General features: G+C 39.5%; 1 protein-coding gene across 1 annotated transcript in view; it reads left to right on the forward strand.

Moving 5' to 3' along the window:
* LOC143104340 (metabotropic glutamate receptor 4-like) overlaps window positions 1-26,052 on the forward strand; it is a 147,837-nt gene that overhangs the window by 80,563 nt on the left and 41,222 nt on the right. The window contains exons 3-5 of the mRNA XM_076268363.1: window positions 9,325-9,460; window positions 11,581-11,735; window positions 12,159-12,299. Of these exons, the coding sequence (XP_076124478.1) occupies window positions 9,325-9,460; window positions 11,581-11,735; window positions 12,159-12,299 (432 nt within the window). The remainder of the gene's footprint in view (window positions 1-9,324; window positions 9,461-11,580; window positions 11,736-12,158; window positions 12,300-26,052) is intronic.

A 26,052-nucleotide genomic window follows, 5' to 3' on the forward strand; every position in this document is an offset into this window, starting at 1 on the left:
GCATTGCCGTTTTTGTTCCAAACCTCTTACCTGATCACGTCACATCTGAGTCAATGGGCTACTCCAGTGCCAAAAAGACAGAACATGGTCAAGGAAATAATCTTTGTTTCATAAAACATTATTTGTAACCTTTGCAGATATTTTCTCATAATTTGCTACTGGGAATGTTCATTGTCCAACCATTCCAGGTTAACAAATAAGGGTCAGCTGAATGTAGGCTAGTTTAGCCTACCTCCCATTGTTAAACTCAGTGATTACGAATACTTCACAACTTGTATAGTAAAGTGACATTCGATGTAGACTTCATAAGATATTCATGAAATATTTACAAAGGCTGGAGAGAAAAATGGCAATGCTGCTTTGCGATTGTTGGACTTGTTGTCGTCGTTCTGACTTCCACATTTATGAAAGGTTTGTTATGAATGTTGAGTCATGTCTCATGAAACAGTCATGAATGCTTTATGTGCAGTTTATGACAGCTGCTATGAATGTGTTATGAACTCACCTGTCAAGTAAAGTGTTACCAAAATGATTTGCTTGACCATGTTCTGTCTTTTTGGCACTGGACTAGCCCATTGACTCAGATGTGACGTGATCAGGTAAGAGGTTTGGAACAAAAACGGCAATGCTGCTTTGCAATTGTTGGACTTTTATTTTGACAAGTTGTCGTCATTCTGTCTTCCACATTCATGAAAGGTTTGGTATTCTGTTGAGTCATGTCTCATGAAACAGTCATGAATGCTTTATGTGCAGTTTATGACAGCTGCTATGAATGTGTTATGAACTCACCCGTCAAGTAAAGTGTTATCCGTAAATTTGTATAAAATTATCCCAGACAGTTACCCCATTTTGTGTGTACATAAGATTAATAGGGTATTAGAAAACTCAAATGTCAATACTAATGGCATTTCATTTGGTCCATTGGAACTCCCTGTCTCCACCAGCAATCTGTGACCTATTAGGCAGATGATGCTTCATTAGCATACAAGAATTGCCTGGACGTGGCCCAAATTGACCAAAGTTGGCTGTGTTGAAATGGCTTTGCAGAGCAAAGGAGGTCATTCAAGTTGAAAAAGGAAAGCAGTCCAAATGAGTTTTTGCAGTGTGATGATGTTCACTATGGGGGAAATGCTCTTTCTATCAGGGAGCAGGCAGTCTTGCGGCAGTGCTCAGGATGAATTACAAATCTAAACAAATTTGTCAATTTTAATCTTCGCCAACTAATCGGGAGTGTCTACTTCAATGAGAGAAACAGAGAGCAAAATGAGATTTGGGAGGAAAGGAGTGCTGGTTTATTCAATAGCCTTGAATGGGCTCTCAAATTTCTCTCTCTTCAGCTCTGTTACTTCACAGGAAGCCTGTTTGGGTGCCAGATTAAACATGTATTATGAGATTTTGAAAGAAGCAAAACAGTACCTAATAAATAGTCACTACACTGTGATATAAAAATACAAAAATTGGCCAAATACTGTGTACGAAATCAAATCAGGCTGGTACTCCCTTTTGTGACTGTGTCCTGTCCCCTGAATTCACACACTACACTATGATGCTGCTATATTCAGTGTTTAACAGTAGTTTACAATCCCATTTACTTCATATCACTGGCCAGCAGATTGAAGTATTCTTTCCCATGACTACAGATACATTTCTATGTGTTATGCCTTATGTCTGCACTGGTATTCTCTTGGGTCTGAAAGGGGAAAGTTATGCATTTAATCAGCCTGGTTTCAGTTTTGGGACAGAAATCAGGGCAGGGAGGGAGATGGAGGAGGGGGCTGGTGGGTGAGCAGATGTCTGCTGTGTCCCTGTCTCAGCAAGAGCCCCTTAATGAGAAGACATGTTGCTCCATATTTGTCAGTTTGGGGTTAATCTGTAAGGCTCTTGATTTGTCTATGTGGTTTGAAGATGTGTTTTGTTATAAATTGGATGTATGCCATTACCTGGTTGAACCAGCAGGCTCTATTTATTTAGCCATCCATACCTGTTCTGATGTTTTAAGTAAGTCACCTGCAACAGCTGTGTTTCATTCACTAAAACCTTTTTTCAAAGGCAGTAATCTAAATAACTTTGTGCAAGCTCTGCATAGAACTGTGTTTGTTTATTATAACTATCAACAAGCAACCAGTTTACTGTACATCACTGAAGCCTTCCACAGAATAATGACTATAATTCAATGTTCCATAGTCAATGTCATTGTATGATTACAATCTGAAAATGTAGCTGCAAAATATTGTTTGAGCACTCATTGATGTAGAGGTAATTTCAGAATGCTGTCACTACAGCAAGAGTTGTCTGTTATATCTCCCTTGGCGGCACTGGTGATACAGCTTCGGGGCCTGATGAAAGTCTATTTGAAAGTTCCTTTTTGTTTATTTGAATGTTTGTTAGAATCTCAATGACCTTTCAGTCTCCACCACATGGGCCTCTATAAACAAACCTTACAAAAAGAACCCCTATATCCATCCTCTGAGAACATACATATTTTTCAGTGTTTGAATCGATCATCAGCAGCACCTTTGTGAATGCCGGGTACATTTTGTGCCAGACCAAGTCTGGACTGCTGTAAAAATGTATGTTAACCCGTCAGTGTTAATGCTGTATTATGGTCAAGTTCAGAGAATTTTGAGGTTTTGAGGAATTTAATTTAGAGGTTTGATTGTAACCTTCAGTAGAGCAAACTGGATAGGAGTAAAGGTAGCAGGCTATTTACATAGTAGTTTATTTCCTTTACATAGCATTGTGAAAAACTTTAAAAAAAATTGAAGTTAATTAGGCTATCTCTACTTGCTTTTGTTTGTGAATGGCCAATACTGTAGCATGCTCGCTGTATTGGCCATTGGGCACCAAAGGATCTGAAACTCGACCATAAAATATTTTTCACATTATGTAGTTTCTCTGTAACTGTGGTAAAGCCCAGAAAGAGATATATAAGTCAAAAGTGATTATAGATTGTCCAGCCTGTTTTTTTGGGTCATTGGGCGAAAGGGAACTTGGAATTCTGTTGCAAAGATTTTTGGGTTACACTTTACTTGACAGTGTCAACATAAGAGTGACATGACACTGTCATGAATATGTCATAAACGTTTGTGACATAACGTTTCTGTTATTAAGTGACATTCGGTTTTTGTCATAACAAGTTAGGGTTAGGATTAGGGTTAGGGTTAGGTTTAGAGTTATGGTTAGGGTTAGGGTTAGGGTTAGGGTTGGGTTTAGGATTAGGGTTAGAGGTTAGGATTAGGTTTCATGTGTCATGACAGTGTCATGTGTTCATGACAGTGCCATGTCACTCTTATGCCGATTTTTGTTGATATAATTACAGTATTGTTTGTTCGACTATTTGGCACAGTGCAAAGATACTATGACCAGATTTTGCAGCTGGTGGTGTTGTGTTAGTTTTCTTGTTAGTCCCATTTTTTCTCCTCTGAGGGGCCTTCTTCACCACGACAAGTTCTGCTAATGATGAGAAACTATCTTCAGAGTCTCTCTCACCCAACTCTGTCTCACACATGCACACAGAGAGATAGATAGATAGAGAGAGTGAGAGAGAGAGAGAACCTTCACTTGACATTCTTCTCAGTTAGCCTCAGCTCTGCACCCTCTTGAATATGAGTCACTTGCGAAATGCCAGTTTGTTAAGGGGGCTCCAGCGAACAAAGGTCACAGGATGTTGGCGGCCCCTCATTCAAAGAAACCTCTCGTTCTGCTGCTCAGCACCGCAGACGAATGGCATACAAGTCACACAGCCAAGGATGCCCATTTCAATGAGCAGGCTTTAAACCATCAAGCTCTGTCCAGACAGAGGAATGAGGCGCAGCAAATTCAATCAATCAAAGGCAAAGGCAGTCGCTGTTAGCTCAGGCTAGCATGCCATGCAATAAGACTGCACAGCTGCAAATGAACAGGAGTCTGATTTTTCATCAGTGTTTGTTTGGGCAAATAGTCCCTACATCCCTCTGCTCCGAGACAATGATGGAGAAGTGAACTTGGCAGCCTGTGGAGATGAGGCTCCTCACTGGAGCAGTGTTGTCTCTCCAAATGACTTGTGATTGAGTGTGGTACTCAAAGGCCCTGCACTGAAGCGTTAGGAACCTGCTGACTCACCGCCTCTCCCATATGGCGCCATTTTAATTAACACATCTGATGCTACACTGCAGTCTGGGCTGGTCTCTGCATTTTTTGGATTCCTATACTTTTTGTTGTTGACCCAAGATGACCCAAGAAGATAACTCTCTCTCCAATAAAACAGTAAAGCTCTGGCTAAATCCTTGCACACATATTAGGTTTCTCCACGACAGGTATCCTAGCCTAGGCTAAACTTCATCTGCTGCATCAGCTGCTTTAACGTTTCTTCAACCATGACCCAGCTACTCATTACGGAAACAGTGAAAGCAGAAAATACCTCTCTAACCAACGTAACATATTTAGCTGAAGTTAGCGATGCAGATTAAGTTTAGCCTAGGCTACCTGTTGTGGAGAAATATGGCCAGCTCTGCGTCAGACTTGATATTCTTCGTTTGACGAAGACGTCACCATCTCAGGAAACTCCTCCGATGTCCACTTAATTTGTTTCTTGTTTTAATTTTGGAAATTTGCCTGCCTCTCGTAGGTGTTCATAACTACAACTTACAGCTGTTGACAGTTGACCTTTGCTAATTTGGCAACCCAAATAGGAGGACGCGCTAGCCCATTATTAATACGCTATTCTAGAATTAATCGTTAATTCCCTACATACTGATCCTTTAAGCTGAAATCAGTTTGAGATGACAGAGTGTGTTAAATTTGAAATTTCACATTATGCCAAACAAAATCAATCAGGTATGGGCAGTTGATTACATTGATTACAGCTTTGCTTTGATGCCTATCTCAATGGGTAGGTTAGGGAGGTGTCACAACATCATCTAGGTAATTTAGTTAAAAATAAACAGTGGAATATATGATCCATGTCCAGTTTGTTTTGCTGTAACTCTGATTCCCCCAGATTTATTGTACCTGTTCTTACTGGAGACATTATTACCTTTCTATTTGCATGTTCTATTTTTAGTGCCAAAGTCCAAACAACACACAGGCACAAGAAAAGAAACACACAGAGACAGACAGACAGACAGACAGACAGAGAGACAGACAGACAGGCAGACACATTGACAGATCGTCACGCACACAGACACAGACGCACACACACACACACACAGACGCACACACACCACACACACACACACACACACACAGGCTTATGTCCAGTGAAAATAACTGGCTTGTGGAAGAACCTAGAGTAGACAATGGAGTAGGCTAGCTGTGACTGAAATATCACACAACATTAAATATGTTTCAGAATGATGTAAATGCAAAACACTACACTACTAACACTACAATTTTATACCACCATTGTTAACTTCTTGTAAAAAGTGCTTCACAGATACAGAGAACTATAACTGTCACTATAAAATGACAGCCTGTTAAAAATAGAGGCAATAGAGGATGTGGTGCAGTTCGCCAGTGGTGGGGATCGTCTCAGAGACAGAGAGAGACTTCTTGGATTCATAAATCTGATGCACTGATATATCCAGGCCTCAATGAAGAAATTGATTTCAGATTTTTTTCATAATTCCCTAATTTAACTGCAATGTTGATGTTTTTCTCTTTTTTGTTATGTATGTTCTCTTGATGCATTTGGCATGCATGTTCCACAACATTAGTGTCGTCATTTCTAATATACCGGTGTGATTTGGCCACATGACCTATAGCCTAAACTATAAACATCCCATTCACTTGAGTACTCTTTCCAGACCAGACTAATTAGGACCCTGTGAGTGTTGAAATGGGTCTGTGTTTTTTTTGTTTTGTTTACAATTGCTTTGGCCCAACTTTAAATAAAGGGGTTTTAACTTTCTCCTTTATGCCTCAATGCCAGTGTGCCTGAAGTGAGCCCAGCAGTCTCCTCGTCTCCACATACAAAGAGCTGTTGTTGCAAGAGAGACCTGAGATCAGCAGAAAGCACACACATTACACTTACACTTGGCACACACTCCAATGGCTGTGGCAACTACATTCACACACACACCCTACACGAACACAGACACTTACAAACAATCCTTTTTGACTTCCAAAATCATACCCACTTGCAAATGTTTGCAGTAAAGCTGCTTTCACACATGAACTCCTAACATTTTCTGTCCTCCCGTTTTCTGATGTGATGTTTTGGATGCAAGGGACTCAAATGGGACAATGGCCAGTAGCCAAACATTTCAGACGATGAAATAACCTCAGATGAATGTCTTACTTACGTTACACACACATTAACTATGTAATTGCTGGTGCACAGGATAAACATATATTGGTAAGCGTAACAGCAAAAGTAGTGCAGCAGAAATCAAAATTATAGAATCCAGTGGCGCAGTACAACAACAAATTGCCATTGCAGGGTAACAAGAACTGAACATGAATTCACCATGAAGTACAAGATGTCACCCCCTGAAACAAATTTGTCGAGGAAGCAGAACAGGCTTCTCTGAGAGAGAATCATCGAATCAAACCCTGTGGATAAAGAATCAGGTCTGACTCTGTGGACTGAAAACCTTATGATAGGTCACATAGGCCTGATCCTGAAATGAAAAAAAAAATGAAACCCAAGAATATTGAATATGTTACACCAGAATAGCTGTATCAAACAGAACAGTGCAAGCTATTTTACAGAATTGGCAGTTATGCAGAAAAAAAGAAAACTGCTGTATAACTCTAGTTTTGCTGGTAACTACTGTAGTTATTTTTTGTAAGGGAGACTGTAGTCCCATAGATATGGAAATGTTTCTTTGCATAGCCCTGCATCTCCTCAGGAATGACTGACCTAGGAGCCATGCTGTTTTAACAGAGGTCAATCAGAGATGCTGCTCCTCTCCTCATCAGTCTGTTTAGGTGCATCAGTGATGAAGTCAGGGGCCAGTTGTCTCAGTAGGGGGCAGCCCCTGGCGTTAAGATCCATCTTTACTGGAGGAAATGTCTGAAGATGCATCTGACCCAGATTGAGAGGAAAGTTTGAGGCAGCTAGTTCAACAGAGGTGAGAGCAAGACGAGTATAGCCGCAGTAAAACCACACCCTAGGCGTCCTAACGACCAGGCCTACAGTTATTCTGATACTTGTCTGCAGTAGAAGATCTGCGGCAGAAATGGATTATTCAGGGAGAGATTTGATTGGTCTAGCGGTGAGTGACTAATGAGTATCCAGGTAGATGGTAATAACAGACAAATAAATGGAAATGGAAACAGAAGATACCATGGGAACGGAGAGCTCCTATTCTTTCATATGGGCCAATACTTAGGAAGCAATTTAAACGTCATAGATAGGAGAATGTAAGCTTAACATCTCCTCCATTCCCCCCATATGGAGGATCTACACTAGCCCTGCTGAGGTTTGTCCAAAGTTTTAATTCCCTTTGGTACCAGTATTTAAAGTGGGAGCTCTGTTTGTGTTGCGCCTCAGTCCAGCAGGCAGGCCAGGCGGCGAGAGGTCTCATCTCCGGTAGCGAGACACCTGGTCATGGTAAAAGTAATTAATGGGCGTCCTTCAATTCGTGTCCCTCTGGTGTCCACAGGTGTCACCATGCCCGAATCCAGTTATGACCTCAGAAACAGATGTGAACTTGTGAATCACATTGAAGAAGTTTGTTTTAGATTTTTTTAAGTTTCCGGAAAGTCTGTCAGAACTCACATTGATTGCTTACAGTCATTTTTGGTCAGAAAAATGGTAAAATATTGAGAAATACAACATCGTTTGTAAAAGATATACCATGTACACCTATCATTGTAAAATAAACTATAGGCAGTAACTTTTCTTTATGTGTTTTCTCTCCTCAAGAAAAAGCACAGGAGCCAAATAACAGATACATATGATGAAACCATATAGTCAACGTTAAAAGCACTTAAATTACCAAAACAATGCACAGGACAACAATGACGTGAGGAAAAGTACTGCAGCTCAGAAGGACTGTGGATCAGTGGAGACAAGTGGTTTAATATATTGGTTTAGTTAATTTTCCTTGACATTATGTTCCATAGCTTATTTTTCCTTGCGCATATATGGACTATTTGCTTCATATCCATTTGGCATGTTTTGATGTATGTATGTATGTTTGACATTTTAAGTTGTTTCTAGCACTTAATGGTAGCAGCATTCATAGCAAAAAGCTTTAGCCAGTTTAACTTTAGCGTTACTTGCCATGTCTTGAAATTATACGATTTGTGAATTTTTGGTGCCTCTCCAGCAGTTATGGGACAGAAAAAAGCACCACAGCTTATCATTTATCATAGCATAGCTTGCAATTATTGTACATGGTTGATTAAAAAATGAAGCAGATTTGCAAATAAAGGCAATTAATATATGACGTGTAATCTGTAACACATGAGACAGGAGAACAGTATAGTCTGCAATTTCGTTTAAAAAACTGCAATGTTTTCTTTACCTTTAGAAATGTACAAAGGGCAATGGTATAGTTACATTATTGTCCTATTATGTGTTCTTGCTTTGGGGGTTAGAGCAGCTAGTTTTGAAAAAAGAGGCCTGATCACATTTCTGTTTCAGTAAATGGCAGTGGGTGATCAATTTTAAACCATTTAATGGCTATCACTTTACATGTACACTATGTCTAAGAGCACCGGTTCTGTAAGTGTTTCATGGAGATAGCCCAATGTATTTGTTGCTTTGTGTGGCTTTTACATTCTGTTTCTGACACACCAGAAATAGATGCCCAAGTATATTGGCTTGGCCTCCATAATGTTCAGAAGATTAGGTAATTTATACTAATAAATTGAACTCTACTGTAGAAAAATGTCTTTTTGGTCCGTTCCAATGTTCTTTTTCAATTTTTGTAGCCCCTAATTCCAAATACATTTATGTAAGTCCCTCCAACTCGCATTTTCCATATTAACATATTCTAAATCACATTTGCTGTGGTAGTCACAGATTGTGCCTGGTCCCCTGTTGGGCAATTACAAGAGAGCCAAATACAAATGGCTTCTCACCAGGCAGCTCTAAGCCTCCCCGCTTGAAGTAAGAGACTCTGGAGAAGGCCAAACTACTTAGGCTTTCTCTGTGCAGTGACTAAACAAAGCACATCAAATGCAGTCAATGATAAATCTCACCTTTCCCCCAAGCCAAATATTTAAATTCATGGTTTGACAAGATACCATATCAGTGTATGTGACAATATTGTTATGCATAGGGCCTACTGCACAGCCACTGTCTGATTTACTGATATTGAGAGATATTTTGAACTTTATCTCATTCCTTCTCTTCTCACCTTTCCCTCTCCATCTGTTCTGGCCTGTGTACAGGTAGCGTGTGCATCTCGCAGTCTGTCAAGATTCCAAGAGAGCCAAAGCAGGGAGAGTTTGTCAAGATCATCCAGCGACTCTCGGACAACCCTAATGCAAGAGTCATCATTCTCTTTGCCAATGAGGATGACATTAGGTGAGATGATTAAGTGGGAAGAGCATGCTTGGTTGTTTCTTTCTATTTCTTATAGTATGTATGGTATTTTAGCTTATTTTATTTTTAGCTTAGCTTCATCTTACACAAGGGATATTAGTTACATTCTCAGATAAAACTCCCACATCTTTGTGTTCCAAGAGCACTTTTTCAGAATGGATATGAAATGATTTGTAAGTGGGTCAGCATCCTTTTCAAGGTAAAAGGGGTTCACATTACATACTGTGTTACAACTGCACATGGAAACAGAGAGCAAATTTATACCTAGACTTTTGGGAATGGCAAGCTTAATTGGAATTGCTCGGAATAGCTTAATTTAATTGGAAAGTTACTTCGAAGTGGTTGAGAACTTTACATTTAAGGACATAAAACATTTTCCTTGGGGGGACAAGATAACAGTCTTTTTTTCTTAGAATTGTGCCTCCCCTAGTGATGAATTCAGATGTTGGCGTTGTTGATGTTGGAAATGTGGAAAAACATGGAGATTAATTCAGTAATACTAAATTACAGCCCCAAAATTATAGGCTAAGCAGTGGGTAGGTATCGGCATAACAAAAAAAAAATCAGATTTCTGTCCAATTTACATTTACCGTACATATATTTAACAGACACTGTTGTCCAAAGTGACTTACATATGTCAAATATATTGCAAGGGATTACATTGTCCCTGGATCAACTTAAGTGCCTTGCTCAAGGGTAAAATGGTGAAAGCCAGGAATTGAACCCACAACTTACAGGCTACTGCATGCTAGCCCAGCTTCTTAACCACTACATAACCTCTGCCCTATTTAGAACAACATATGCAGAAACACTGTGAGAAACATTCTTTTTGGTTTCACCTCATGGATATAAAAGGCCACGGTCTATTTAGATGTGGCAGCAGTTTCACAAACAAGTTTTGTTCTTTATTTGTATAATATGTATGCCACTAAGCTGTTATCATACCCTTTACTTATGCTTTATTTTTCTCACACCATATTAGATACTTCCCCTGTAATGTACATATTGTAATCCACAGTTATCTTTTGAGATACTGTGAATTTCAGATCACTGTTAACTCCCTTATTTATGAAATGATTGTGAATTGTGCCATATTATCATACCCTTTACTTTTCTGATGCTGTATTTCCAGGTACTTACCCTGTCATTTCTAGGCTGTAACTTCTGTTAATTCAGAGTCCTGTTTTGTCAACTAGACAATAGGTGCTTGTCAGATGAGCAGTGTGATAACTGCTTATGTAATGGAGACATAATGGCCGATGTTTCTCACCATTGCACCTTAAATGAATGAGATCCTGCAGAACACAAAACTCCGTTAAAAAGCAAAGAGCTGCCACTTTAAAGCTAGAGGGAGCTTTAAGATGGACATTCTGCATACCACCGTCTGGGGTGGAGACTGACTTTGAAAAATGGTCTCTATAACTGTCACTTTGAAAGGATCTAGTGCACATTCAAAAGTGTAGGTGGTTCAGAAGGGTGGCTCCGGTGACATTTAGCAGAAATATGGTGGAATGATTTGCTGACAAGGCATCTATTCCCCTAATGGCAGCCCCGTTGTCTGTCTTGTTTTGTATGCAACCTGCTCACACAGCTTTGTTGAGGAAGCAACAGACTACGATACAAGAATGTTTATTGGTAACCCATTTCACAATGTAAGCAACTTGCACGGATATGTTTCAGTCTCAGAAAAATGTCTGGTCACAATTTACTTGGACGATCTGCCTACAGACTATCTACAGATGCTCAGATTTTCAACAAATTATTTGTTGACTCTATTAACTACTAACTGTTATCTCTATGAACTACATGTTATGGTTGAAGTTGATGTTTAGTAACAATTCTACATACTGATCTTGAATGTTAACAGATGATCTGTTAAATCTCTGTGGGTGGGCTATCCAAGTTAAGTGTTATGTCCATATTTCACTACAGTCTGGACTCAGTGGTGAACCTTCTGTTACAATCAAAGCAAACAGAAAACCGGCAACTTCAAAGAACAACACATGCGGCTATTTTGGTCCAGCAGTAGCTGCTTTCTGTTCATGTTTTTTTTGTGTGTGTGTGTGTGTGTGTGTGTGTATGTATGTGTGATCTTGCTTCAGACGGCTTCTGCAAGCTGCAGAGAGAGAGAACAAGATTGGACACTTCTTGTGGGTAGGATCAGACAGCTGGGGGTCGAAGATCTCCCCTGTGGAGCACCAGGAGAGAGTTGCAGAGGGCGCCATCACCATCCTCCCCAAACGCCAGCCCATACGCGGTACGAGCAAAAAGAGGGAGCGGTCCTCCTGATCAGAGGTTCAGACTGTAACGGCTCCATCGCACCCTCAACAGTCAAGGAAATCTACCAACACATTGAATTACTCCTTTTTCCAATCACTGTTCTCTTTAAGGATGAACTGTCACGAGTTTGTGTTGAAAAACATATTGACAGTGTTGTCACTGGACCTATTGATTGTGCTCGATGGGGGGTGCCATTTAAAATGAGCCAAAGAGCTGAAACAGCTGGCCCCAGTACTCGGATACAGATATCAGCTGTGGTTCAGCCATTTTCAAACTGTAGAATAAAGTAAAGGAAAAAATAATGTAATTGTTTGAATTGACTTGATGCACAATGTTTAATTGAAGTCTTGACTCTGTTTGGGAGGCATTTCAATGACAAGGCTCTCATTGACCTCCTCAGGATTTGATCGCTACTTCATCAGCCGAACACTGGAGAACAACAGGAGAAATATCTGGTTTGCAGAGTTCTGGGAAAACAATTTCAATTGCAAACTCAGCCGACACCCCTTGAAGAAAGGCTCGGGAATAAAAAAGTGCACAAGTAAGAAACCCCTTTTTCTCCCTTTTGGCAAAGCCCCACTCTGCAGCACTACACAACAAAAAAAAAAATCGGGTATAGAAGAGGGGGAAAAAACCCATACACATACACACAGGCAAGCCTGAGAGTTGCCAAATCCAGTGTGACAGATTTGGCCCACAGTTCTATGATCTCTGGTAACACAGTGCTCCGTTTTCAAACAGCCAAGTGATTATTCATACTTTCACCAAGCCTCTTTAATCTTGCAGCTAACCAGTGCTGAACAATGTCTCTCCCACACTTCTTACTCAGTGGGTCACACATCAGATCAGGCCCTCCATAGGGAGGGAGACTGAGGCGAGATCCCATGCATTCATTACTGAACAAGCAACTACGCCCCTTCAGCTACAGCAAGCCACCACAGAGCCGCTTTGATCCGAGGCTGACCAAACAGTTTGGCCAGCTGCCCGATATACAGTACTCTCCACAACCACATTTTCCAATTCATGTGTGTGTGTGTGAGTGTGTGAGTGTGTTTGTGGTTTGTGTGTATGTACATGCGTGCGTACGTGTGTTTTGAGGAAAACGTGTGTATGTGTGTGTTAATAAGATTGCTCTAGAGGACTGATGCTCCGTGACAATGATTAAAGTGCCGCCGCGGCTGCACTGCACCAGTGAGTGCTGGCACCTTACGGGATCCAGCTGTGCAGTGGCACATATCTCCCCCCCACACACACACCCTTACACACACACACACACACACACACACACACACACACACACACCCTCTCCTCCTGGACATGATCAGAGTTACTCAAACATGCCTGCTCATACATTTCCACATTAACATTTTCATTAATTCATGAGATATTAATGGCAGCAGAGCCATCAAATATTTAAAATGGTTTATTTAGAATAATCAACTAAAACATAAATCTCTTGTCTGCACTGCATAATAGATTGTATGAATTAAATTAAAATCCATTATGCAAATAAGCAGTATTGATATTAAATTGATGCTGTAAGAAGAATGTATGGAAACAACCAATTCCCAGAAGTACAACTATTTGGAGAAGCTGCTGTTTATCCCCTAGGAAGTAGCACACACAAAATGCAATGTAGTAGTTCTAAACTGTCAGAGAAATGATACCATTAACAATGTCAGCCTTTGTTGACAGGGTTTGATCCGTGTGGTTGGTCTTATTAACACTTGGGTCCATTGTGTCACTACAACAAAATTAATTACCTAGTTAATTTTGTGCATTAATGGCAGAGTACAGTGGGGAAATCATTAGCTAACTCAGCGGGATTTCCAGGCTAATTACAGGTGATTACGTGCCATCTCTTTTCACTTTGTTAATTGCAGGAAACTGGAAAGAGGGTTAATGGCCATGTTATGTTCTTGACCATGCACTGACTGACAGAAACAAATATTGAGATGTAGCCTTTTATCTAAAATACCTCTTCCCTTGAAGGCATGTCATATTTAGTACGCAGCAGGATATTTACATCAAAAGTCTTACCCTACAATTTAGTGGAAGACGTGCACTTTTCAGTTTCAAATTTTAAAAGTTAGAACTTAAATATTCCTGAAAGCTGACTGCAAGGCAAACCATCGCAAAAGAATATTAAATTTGTCTTTTGCTTTTTGGGATGTACAGTATAGCAAAAGTTTTACTTAGAATTGTAACCACACCTATGGCAAAGCCAATGGAAGGATATTTATGACTAGGCAAATTTCCTGGAGTAATGTAGTAACTATATTGGCCAAAAAAAATCTAATATTAGGGCAATAGAACCAACAAACCCAACTCCGCTAAATGGATATTCAGATAAACCAGCAATGATGATGTAGTATGACCTTTATGTCAACCTTTTTCACAGTTTGGGTATGATGAATGTCAGGGATTTCGTCTTTGACAGTTGACAAATAGAAAATAGAAAACCAGAGGAGGTTGGTGGTTAAATTTTGTCAACAGGGTATTGGCACCGACAGCCTACTCATGCATGAGCTTCCCCAGCAAATGAATCCAAACTCTTACTGTGGACAGTGTTGTTCAACACTAATCTGACACAAAATCATCACAAATGCCCAATTTCTCTGCTAGTCCACGTACACAGGCACACTGTCACATTTGGATCAGATTGTTTCTACATGGCTTGTGACAAAATGTGTGACAGTTCAAATGCTGAGAACTGCTAGACACACACACACACACACACACACACACACACACACACACACACACACCTACATGCACACGCACACACACACACCTACACGCACACACACACACACACACACACACACACACACACACACCTACATGCACACGCACACACACACACACAACCCCTAAAATAACAACTGACCAATCACTGAATTCAATCATTGACTTATATCTTATACAACATTTGGGTGGTTCATGTGTTGAGTTTTTGTGTTATGTCTGGGAAAAATCAGTCTATTCATATTAAAGTCAATTGCTCCATTCGATGCAACTGTTTTGCAGTGCAGTTTTGTGTACAGTTTGGTCAAATACAAAAATAGAAAATCTGTTGTGTGCTGAGAGTGGAAAGTGCTCTCTAAGGTAAGTCTTTACTATCTTATTTTAATAAAGCCAGGAATGTGAAAACATACCCTTAACCCTACCTATCAAAATGTCTATTCTAAAGCACTGCAGGTTTTTGAATGTCTCTGCTCATGCTTTCTTTGAATTGAATTGAATGTTAACATATCCATAATCATTAGATTACAGTTTTTTTTCCAATTGCTAACACACTAAAATGGCAAAACCTCTTCTCAAGTCTCCAAAAGTCTAACACATTTTCTGCTTTATACACATTTTATTTTTATTTTTTTAGTAAATGTACTGAACATGTACTGAACACGGTTCTCTGCATAAGACCCAACAATGTTTGACATTTCAAAACACTGCCATTCAAAATGACGCTACATGAGCTAATTGGCCAATATATGTGCATAATGTTGCACTAACTTGTTTGGTGAAAAATAAAAAAATAAATGTTTCAACAGCATGTGTTTGTATCTGCAAATATTTCTGTGCATGTGAAGAATTTTCTACAATTTGAACATTTTTTGTATTATGGCAAGGCATACTAAAGATGAGGGTGCTTTTCATTATGCCCAACAGTGTAGTTGGTGAGACAAAAATCTGGTTATATGAATGAAGTGTGTGCCATGTGGTGTAAAAGTTTGATTTTGTTAATATGTAGTTTTGGTTGCAGTGCTTCCTTTTGCAGGATATATGAGGTATTTTGCCGTTTGGGTGTGTGGTTTTGTTAATTGTGTGTGAATTTTGATAAAACCAGCCTAGTTTGAAAAATTGTGTTTTAGCAATTGGAAAAAACTTTAAAACCCAAAGCCATGTGAAATAATCGGTAACCTCTGTCTTTCCTGCTAAAGAAGCAACCAGTTGCGAGAGACTTTTGATGGGCTGAGCTGGAGTCTCTGAGCCATGTTTAATGTCGCGTAGGATGTTTTTTTTTGTACAAGAGGCTCATTGTTATTGTAAAAATCAAGGCCGTAGTCATTATGTCAACATTGGGGGGGACCAAATCTGTGGTGGGGTCTGTGGGACCCCCAAACAGAATTTCAATACATTTCCTACCATGCAAAAAGTATTATTAAAAATCACAAACAAGTCGTTAGTTAAGTCAGTCAATTAGGGTACTTTTGACAGACATAGCATGCATGGATGGATTATGAACCCCTGGGCACAGATGCCCCCCGCCCCCACCTCCTGATAGATCCAGATAGAGGGGTCCTGAGGCATTCTCCCACGGAAGATTTTTTTTTTTTTTAAATGACCCTTTAAATGATGACTTCTGGTGCAACTTCACACAGAGACTTGGGCTTCAGGGCCTCCTGAGCTCTTCGGCCCAGTAAGCCCATTCAGTAGTCCAGTGTTTCTCAAACTTTTTTTCTGGGGACCCACTTTTTAAAAATGACAGACTATCACGACCCAACTCGTGACTGTGGTAGTTAACAAACTAGAGTAGTCCATCCCTGGACCTGTGGTATGACTCCATTTGTCTTCAAAATGTATCTTTGTTAACCTCTATATTACACAGAATGTGGTTCTTTCTTTGACTTATTTTTTAACAAAGGCTTAGACTTGTATTTGGACCTATAGCCTAATAAGATTTTGTCTTTTAATTTAGATTTTATTATGCTGGCGGCTAATCACACAATTTTAACGTAGTTAGAAAGGGGAAGGATTCAGGAATAGGCTACTAAGACAGGCCCCTCTTCTGTCTGACTCACCTCATGTTACCCCTTGCATTATAGACTGGCTTCTGACAGAAATGACGTTTTGTGCCAACATGTAGAAACACTTGGCATACAGCCTTTAATTGGTAAATGGAGGTGCATTCCTTTCTTTGGTTATTGTCCGCGATTCACATTACATTTTTTCTGATTGCTTAAGCACATTTTTTGTAACTATGGCTTTTTTGCAAAACTCTACACACAAATGGCAAAACCTCTCACCCAATCAGCAAAACATTGTAGTTCTCTTGCAAAAGCTAACACACCTTGCTTAACTCTTCACACCTTCGTGTTTTCGTATCTAACAGTAAACACAAGCCATCACAATAGTAAGCACACAATGTGCCAACAACACACTGATGGTATGAATAAAAAACACATCTGGCTTTTGCTTTCTCTGTGCACAAGGTAGACTATGTCATGAGGTCATACTTTTGTCATAGTTCTGTAAACATACAGGGATCCAAACTTCAAGTATTAGTGTTTATTTACACACATCAAAATAAACACAAGTGTGTTTTTCCAAGTCAAAACACAAAATAGCATTTCACTGAGACTAAACAAATCAGTCTACATGGGGTCGTCTCTCTCAAAATTTCGTCTACATCACATGCAATGTCCTAGTCCAAGGCACCGGGGAAAATATATTCTGGAATGCCGTATTTAGGCCTGACATGACAAGATGCCCACATGTAGACAGATTTTTTTGCCTGTAAAGGGCTATTTCTTACTCTTCTTATCCTTCCTCTTCCCCCTCCCCATCCTCCTCTTGCTCCTTCTTGTCCTCTTCCTCTAACTTCACCTCCTTGTCCTTGTCATTCTCTCCCTTCGCATCCTCTTCCTCCTCTTCTTCCTCCTACTTCTTCACCTCCACATCCTATTCTTCAGCCTCCTCTAATTCTTACTTTTCTCACTCTTCCTGCTTCCTCTATTGTACCCATTGTACATTACCTGCGGCTTATTTATAGTGCTTAGGCTGATTGCAAAGTGAACTAATTATCTAAAACAGTTTTCACATGAGAAAGTGTGCCAGAGAGTTCGCAAAATAGTGAAAATAGCCATACATGTGTATAGATTTGCTAGGAGTGTGTGGATCATTTTTGGAAATTGAGTGTAAAGCATGAGTTGTGTTTACAGTTCCACAAAAAGAGTGCTGTGCAGTGAATTGTGCCTACAGTTGTGCAAAGTGTGTGTTACAAAATTGCAAACTGTGTGCAAAGCAGTGTTTGTGCTTTTAGTTTTGAGAACTCAGTGAGTGGTTTTGCTATAAGTACTGTATTAATAGTTTTAGGAATTGTGCTATAAGAATCACAGTTGTGTTTAAGCATTCAGAAAAAACTGTAACTGTAGGCTATCACCACTAGTGCATTGTAAAAGTTTTTTACAACTTGTGTGTCCGCGCCACATTTGATTCCTACGTTTTGCCTGCATGGATGCGCGATTGAGTGTGCATCTAAATAATATGCAAGATGCAACAACCATTTCTAAGAACCCTATAAACGGCAATGTCTGGCATTACTACTAGAATGCATTATTTATGTTGAAAGACATGTGAAAGAAATGAATGACACAGGCTTGCACAAATTTATCATTTAAAATAAAACGTTTCACTTTCGCCCCTGGGGATCTATCCATCTATCTATCATTGCGAGAATAGGCTACAATGGAAAATGTTTCAAAGTTCCCTGTTTCAAGGCTCCAAAAATGTATGGGATTTCCTTAGCCTGTGGTACACCTTTCCAACAAGTTTTGTGAAAATTGTACCAGTATAGCTTTTGCGAAATTGTTGACAGTCCTACCTCACCGCAGTAGGGTGCAGTAAATGGAAGCTTTTAATAGCGCACACCACTAACGAAAAACAGAAAACCAACAGGACAAACTACTCAGGGGTAGTTTAGGTCACTAATTTGTGCGTTATTTACGTTTGATTACATTTCAGATGGTGGTGCGTGTTGGTGTTTTCTGTAATCCTATAGCGTTTTTTTCTTTATTTATTTTTCTATGTCCGTATATTGGGGGGGGGGGGGGGGGACATTTTAGTCATATTTGAATATTGGGGGGGACACGTCCCCCTCAATGTCTATGGTGACTACGGCCCTGGTAAAAATAGAAAACAAAATATTGTGTGACTCTCTCATTAGTTTAGCCAAATTGAAAGGTTAGGAAACACAACCCTGACCAGTGGCACTCAAGCGTTCTCTTTAATGAGCTCCACTAGCCCTTGGGATGACTTAAAAGGTAATTACGTTTTGAGAAATAAACATGAGTCTATAGATCAAACAGAGCTGTGGGCCAAATGTTGTGTAAATATCTTTCAGAGCAAAGTCTAATCAGACTGAAGTGTTTGGATAATCAACGAGCAAACTTTTATTTCCCTCAATCTCACTAAATCCATCCTTTTTTCAGTGTGGGCATTAATGCTATACTGCTATACAATGCAACAATAGATTTTCTTTGTTTTGAGAATAAAATGCCTCTTCCTCAAGTCTTGAGTGAGCAAATTAAAAACAATGTCAGGGTTTAACTGCTGCCATTATTGTTAGTGGAAATCATGCACTGCTTTCTCATTAAGTTAACTGAATATCTGAACTCTAATTGTTTTCCATGCTCCTTGTACCTGAACCTTGGATCTGACTGTTGACAAAGCTTGACCAAGACTCCAGACTTTCTCAAAGCAGTACACCACATGGGCAATACATCAATCACAGACAGCAGCTTGTTTTTTTAGTTTTTGTCTTTGTGGAGGGTGAAATGCATGGAGGAAATGTTCTCCTCAGGGGTCTTCATGTGCATCTGAAGATCAAAGATGAAGCAAACGTGTGACAGGACCTGTCTTTGTATCTACCACGCCTCTGTGATGGATATTGATGAGAGCTCATGAGGATAGGAGGGAATGGAAGACGGCATTGACACATTTCCAGAGGGAAATGTAGGTGGTTGTGTTTAGAAGATCTCCTAGCATCTAGTGCAAAGCTCAGGTAACTGGCGATTAGGTTTGATGTAACTAGGGCAATTCTGAGGAACAGTATTTGAATTTGATATTAAATCAATTGTGATTATAACATCAGTGCTGTTTATCAATAGGAACAGCTGCTGACATGGAAGGAAAAAGGCCAGATTCCTATAATAATATAAAGTTTATATGCTATGAGGCGCCAAGTGTAACCTACCTTTTGTAATAGGTCATGCTATGCTATTTCATGCATTCGTAATACCTTTTCTCCACAGAATACACAAATCAGTTAATTCATTTTTGTGGACCAAATTGACTCATGGCCCTCTCCCTTTAGTGGACATGATACTGAATTCACTTCTCACTTTCATGGAGGGAATGAACTCTCTTATAGATAATAAGAAATTCTTGTGTTTTTTGTGTATATGTCACAAATTGTACAAAATACAAACATCATTCATTCCATCCTATTTTAAAAGGTCTTATGTCGACAAAAGGAAAAGGCCACTAGTCAACTTCATTCACAAATTGAAGCTTTGATTTTGTTTTCTGTATACAAATGGACATGCTTTCTAAAGTGTTTCTCTGGAACACAGTGCTAACTGATTTGTGTATTCAGTAAACAAAAAGTGTTACAACGTTATATGGTTTCGTAATGAATTTATGAATTTTGTAGCACAAAGGGCATTCTGTCAACGAAATAAGGCGTGTTACACTTGGTGCTTCATAATATTCCTCTGTGCTAAAATCCTAGGGGAGCGTTATTATGTTTTGCCCCAGCAGTTCTCACCTCACCAGGGATGATCAACAGCAGTACATCATATACATTTTTAATAGTACATACACCATACATGTTATTGATGCTGTGTATCTCCTCATATCATAAAGAAGCATTGCCTATACTTGCATGTAGGAAGTGAACTGTGAAGATACAAAGAGTATGAAGACATCTCATAATGAAGTGAACATGAAGTATAGTATCCATATTCAATTTCCACCCATATTGTCGCCACCTACATCCTTCCGTTTGACAGTGAGAGTGTTATGCCATGTGGGCATGAGACCCATCATCTTGGATCCATTACACCTCATAGAATCCATATACACAGTACAGTATTATTCCCTTGGATCAGTGTATACTGACTATGCTTTTCCCAGCATGTGTGTGCATTAATATGGAAAAAAAAAATCACATATGGGTTGATGATGTTGATAATGGTCAGGCCTAATATCCAGAAATGGCCTCATACGTACCATCATCGTTGACGGTCATAGAGGCAAAGGAGATGTTTGTTTCCGCTCCATGACATCTGTGCAGAGTTCTTAGACAGTGTCCTGAAATGACTTACTAGCTCTTTGGAGCAACTGTGCAAGAGGTTTTCAACAGTCACCTCATCTCCTTGCCCCAGGGGAAGCCTCACCTGAGGCCTGTCCATCAAACACTGTGGAGGGAGAGCAAATTTACAGTACAGACGGGGCCATCTCGCCCAGTACACCATGTATGCCAGTGAGAATTGGTAAGAGATTTGGTCGAGTCGAGATTCATCCCACATTTCTCTCCTCATACCATGGTGGTTAGCATTTGTTGGTAATCACCTCTCTGAGAAATGCAGAGCATCAAAACTAAGTTCCACTTCTAACCCCTCAGTTTTGCTGCTGAAACTTGACCTCTGCCACAACAGAGTGTAGGTCTACTGTTGTTGAACACAAACTGAGCAGGCCCACAAACAAGAAACTAAAGCCCTATTCGGATTAGTTTTACGTGGAGTAAAATAATTTTACATGGCCAATAAATGGCCAATTTGCACGGGATTAAGAAATCTCTGTATTCTACCAGAAGCGGGAGGGGTAACTCGATTTATGCACTGCCGTCACCTACGTTGCTTCCTGATATTGCATTCATACATGCATCATGGCCTGAGTAATGTTTACTCATTAGTTTAGTCTCAAATTCAAGTTTATTTGTCATTATGCTCAATATATCAAGGACAACTGTAGGCTAGGAAATGCTACATTATCTTACCAGGCAAAATCATCACCCTGTGGTTGCATTGCATTAGGCTATTTATTACCAACTGCTTCTTCAATCGCCTACATGCTTAAAACCGAGGAAAACTATGTTTAAACAGGATATAACAGAATCTCTACAGACAGAGGGTTGTATACACACAGGAATAATATAACCCGAGGTATTTTTTCTGGACTGTTTTATATAAGGTAAAAGTCGCCGTAATTTCTTCTGACATTGTCCATAATAATTATTGATGTGGCACATTCGGACGGGACTAAAACCACTGGTAATAATTACTTTACCCCACGTTTCCATGTAAAACTAATCCCGTCTAAAAAGGGCTTGAGAGCCATATTGCAAAAAGGGCAGTGCCCAGAAAATATTATTGGTTTTGTACATTATACATGTCATAGGATGTAAACCCAGTCATAGTAGGTCTACTGTATATCCTTAAAAAAATTAAGTTTATCAACAAAGGCAATCGTGCTCAACCCCTCTCTTTAGTGAAATAGTAATTCCATTAGCTTTTGTGGCAAAGGTAGAACTAATGTATTATGTCAAAGAGACATAATCCACTTTGAATGCAGTGTGACAGCCCTGAGACGTTTTGTGTGGTACTTTTTGGGCCCCTCTGAATCCCTCAATACGTCAAAAAGAAATTGCTCTTTACCATTGATTTTATGCCTGAGGAGATCGCAAATGTGATTCTCCTTCCTTCTTTTTTAAAATGGAGTAAAGCAAAAAACAAAAAAGAAGTGACACATTTCCCAGTGCAGGACTGTATTTATTTATTTATAAAAAAAAGCAATATTCAGTTCAATGGCACAAAGCATAAAAAGGGCATAATGGTTGAGCTCCAGCATTGGTTGATGGGACAATCAGATCTTAACATCCTAATGGCGTGTTAATAATGTCTGGTATGTGTGGGGAAAACGCACCATTCTATCTGTATTAGAATCAGCAGGGGATGGATGGATGGGTGGGAATGACAGGAGAACTGCAGAGCTCATATAAAGGGCTGTGACATGGATCACTCTCAGATATTACTGCAGCATCTATTTACTTTTCCATTTATCTGCAGCATCGTGAAGCTATTTTAAGGAGATTTTAAGACTATTTCAACAACAGGACAGGAACACTCAACATGTGGCACAATGTGTACATTTAATGTGAAAAAATTACCACACAGCTGTCGCTAGTTCATTTGGTCTTTTGGCAATAGTATGAAACGTGCAGGAAGATATGGGTGTCAGAGCCACTGCTCCCTCTGTCATAGCTTAAGCTTCCAATGTTTCTGCAATCCAAGCTACCCCAATGGCAAGGCTGCCCTTAATCTGAATAGATTTCTCTTTAGGCGAAGAGCTTGCCAAGGGACTGCGTTGGCGTGCTCTGACTTGAGGTTGAGACAAAGTGGCGTGTGGGCTGCTCTTTCTGCAAGAGAGATATCACTCCGGTCCTCCCTTCCAGGCAGCCCCCCAAGGCCCCTCTGGCTGCAGTCGCATGGTGACAATATTTGTGTGTCCATCCGAAGTGCTTGTGGCACACAATTACCCTGCTATAGCCTGGGTTCTTTATTTCAAGTTTTTAAAGATGCATGGCTTGTCAGGATGTTTTATTGCCTTTGGTGAACCTTAGCCAGCAGAGATATAGTGTGGCTGAAAGGCAAGCTGAAAGTGAGGCAGCGAGCAGCTTGTTTTGCAAGCAGCATGTAGTTCAGCACAAGACGTGTTGTCTGGAAGAATTCTGTACGGGTAGAGAAAGCTAACACATGGGAAGACAGGTGAAAGATAAACGTATTTCCTTATACATCTACACATACAACATATCCTTTGTTGTTAGCCTACTCTTTGTAGTGTTTATCAAATTGCCTCAGCTATTACTTGTTGTAATTTCATCACTACTGAGGTTCATCCAACATATCCAAGATGCTGTAGTTTACAAAACAGCTTAATCCACATGTAAGTAATGACGCCATGCCAGATTTTCATTCCATTGTTATTATTGTGTTGTCATCTGTATTGTTTTGGTTTGAATCATTCTCTTACATTGTGCAGAGTCAGACCAAACATTAATTTCCTTACTGGGCTAAACCATTTAGGTACGTCCACACCACACAGGAAACTACTGAAGGAGCAGCAGTGCCTTGTTTTTGGTGTGTCTGAAAAACCTGGTAGTTTTATTTAAGTTGTGTAAGGTAACACTTTAGTTTAGGGAACACATGTTATCAACTAATAAATAACTAATGTGTATTAATGCTCAACAAAGTCTGTATAAGGAATCATTGCACATTTATAAGGTCTTATGGTGATATAATGGTGACAGGTATATGTTAATAGTAACATATTAAGACAATGTATTTGAAGGCTGTAAAGTTTTTTCTTTGATCCATAATATATATTTTTTTAATATATTTTCTTTGATCCATAATATATACAGTATATATATATATATTAGTATATATTATTTTTGATCGATCCATAATATATATATATATATATATATATATATATATATATATATATATATATATATATAGTATATATTATTTTTGATCCATAATATATATATGGCTAACGTGTTCCCTAAACTGTATTACCGGTGTGCAGTTCACCAATTTTGTGAAGTGTTCTCTGACAGCTATGTCTAATCTCAGTAAGACAGTTTAAATTTAACAATGAATTGAAAGATTGCAGATGACATTGATCTTATTTAGGTCAATATTTCCTGGAAGGGCTAAACGTAGGTAATGTAGGCATAGTAAGCCACCATTCTCAAGCACAATGTGTCAAGTAATCAAATGTTGTTGGTAATGAGCAAAATAAGTGAAAGGTAAGATTTGTTATGGTGAAGAAGCATGGAGAAGGAAGGCATGCCCAAGTAGAGATTCTGTAGAGTAGAGTAGAGTAGAGTAGAGTAGAGTAGAGTTGAGTAGAGAGAGTGCCAACATGTCTTTTTCAATATGAAATATATGTTGATGATTATAGTGGACACTGAGTCCACTAACACGGCACCAACATGAGTACAGAGCACTCCGCTTTCGACATTCGATCACATTAGATTCTATTGTTTTCAAAACAGCTCCGCATACCAGCATCGAACTTTGCTGCTGCCTCCGACACCGTCAGTTTGCCGCTGAACGATTCAGTTCTATTTTTGTTGGTGCTACTCAATAAACTCCATTTCATCCCATGCTTGTCAGTTAATCATTTTGGCACTGATGTGCATGGCAAGTGACAGTGCACTCGTGTCAGCGCCTATATGTGGAGCGCTTTACAGTTGATGTTGTCTAACATGAGAACCTTTCTCATCCAGCAAGCACTTATGGGTGATGAGGGGAAAGGTGTTAATTAAAAATGTTCATTCAGCAATTAACATTTTATAAGACTAACTAACGATCTCAACCCCTGTCACCATTGATTATATCAACGTCTAAAAGATAATCAATCTTGTGCTCTCTCTGTCTCTCTGTGTCTCTCTCTCTCTCTCTCTCATCTGTATGTTGCTGCTTCTCTTCTCAGCCTATGTGTTTCCAAGCTTTATCCATTTCATCCTCATCTTAATCTTGTGAAAGTATGGACGACATAAAAGCTTATAACGCATTCCGAAATTAGAATAGCTGATTGTTCTTAAAGGTGGACACATATTCAGGAAACCTTTTTAAAAAAAGTTTAAACTCAATTAATTTATCTCAAGATAGCTCCAAGTGAGAACCTGGAACTTCAGAAATTAGAATTGATTTATTCCTCCACAGCAGTCTTAACATTTTCCCAGCTAATTGCGTGTGGCAGTTCCCAATAACGTTATCCGAAGGTGAATTCACCAAGGGATTAGTAACTTCTCTCTAAAGGGTGTTTGGTCTGCTGCTGCTAATTAGTACTCATTTTGAGGTTATTGCTGTCTAATAGAACAAAACACCATAGCAACTCACAAAAAGACAGCCTGACCTACTGCACAAGGGGATTTTTCTGGGCTTCAATAGGAACCCACACAGTAGACAACAGAATTGATAAACTCCATTGCAAAAATGTCTGTACGGACACATTTTGTTCCTAAAATGATTTTTTAACATTTACTAATTGCTTTTGGAGAACTTCAGTTTTCATGCAATAAGGTCATGAAATGACGATGATTAGATTTATTGTCTCTCCTCATTTGTAAACTGTTTATTAGCTGAGATATTTGCCTTTGGTTTGTGTCTGTTTTGGATCCCTGGCTGCCAGAGCCTGCCACCATGTTATCATATGATGTACATGCACACATTTATAAATCATATGAGCTTTGGCAACCCAAGCTCAGTCCCTATACATAGCACAGTTGTTGTTTTTGGGGTATTGATAGCATTTATTTAGCCTGGCTGACGCCAGACCTCATCTCATTGAGGGGGGTCTAGGAACTACACATTTATTTTCTCATATTCGATACGTGGTTTACAAATGCCCAGAGCCGTTTATTGGGCGCTACGAATGTCTATAATGCGTCTGTACGTAGCTCATGTGATTGGTTCCTTCGTTGAGGTGAACAT

This window comes from Alosa pseudoharengus, unplaced genomic scaffold (assembly GCF_046254945.1).
Source record: "Alosa pseudoharengus isolate Yale_2024_CS ecotype anadromous, Long Island Sound unplaced genomic scaffold, YU_APseudo_1.1 YU_APseudo_1.1_scf_5, whole genome shotgun sequence".
Taxonomy (NCBI): domain Eukaryota; kingdom Metazoa; phylum Chordata; class Actinopteri; order Clupeiformes; family Clupeidae; genus Alosa; species Alosa pseudoharengus.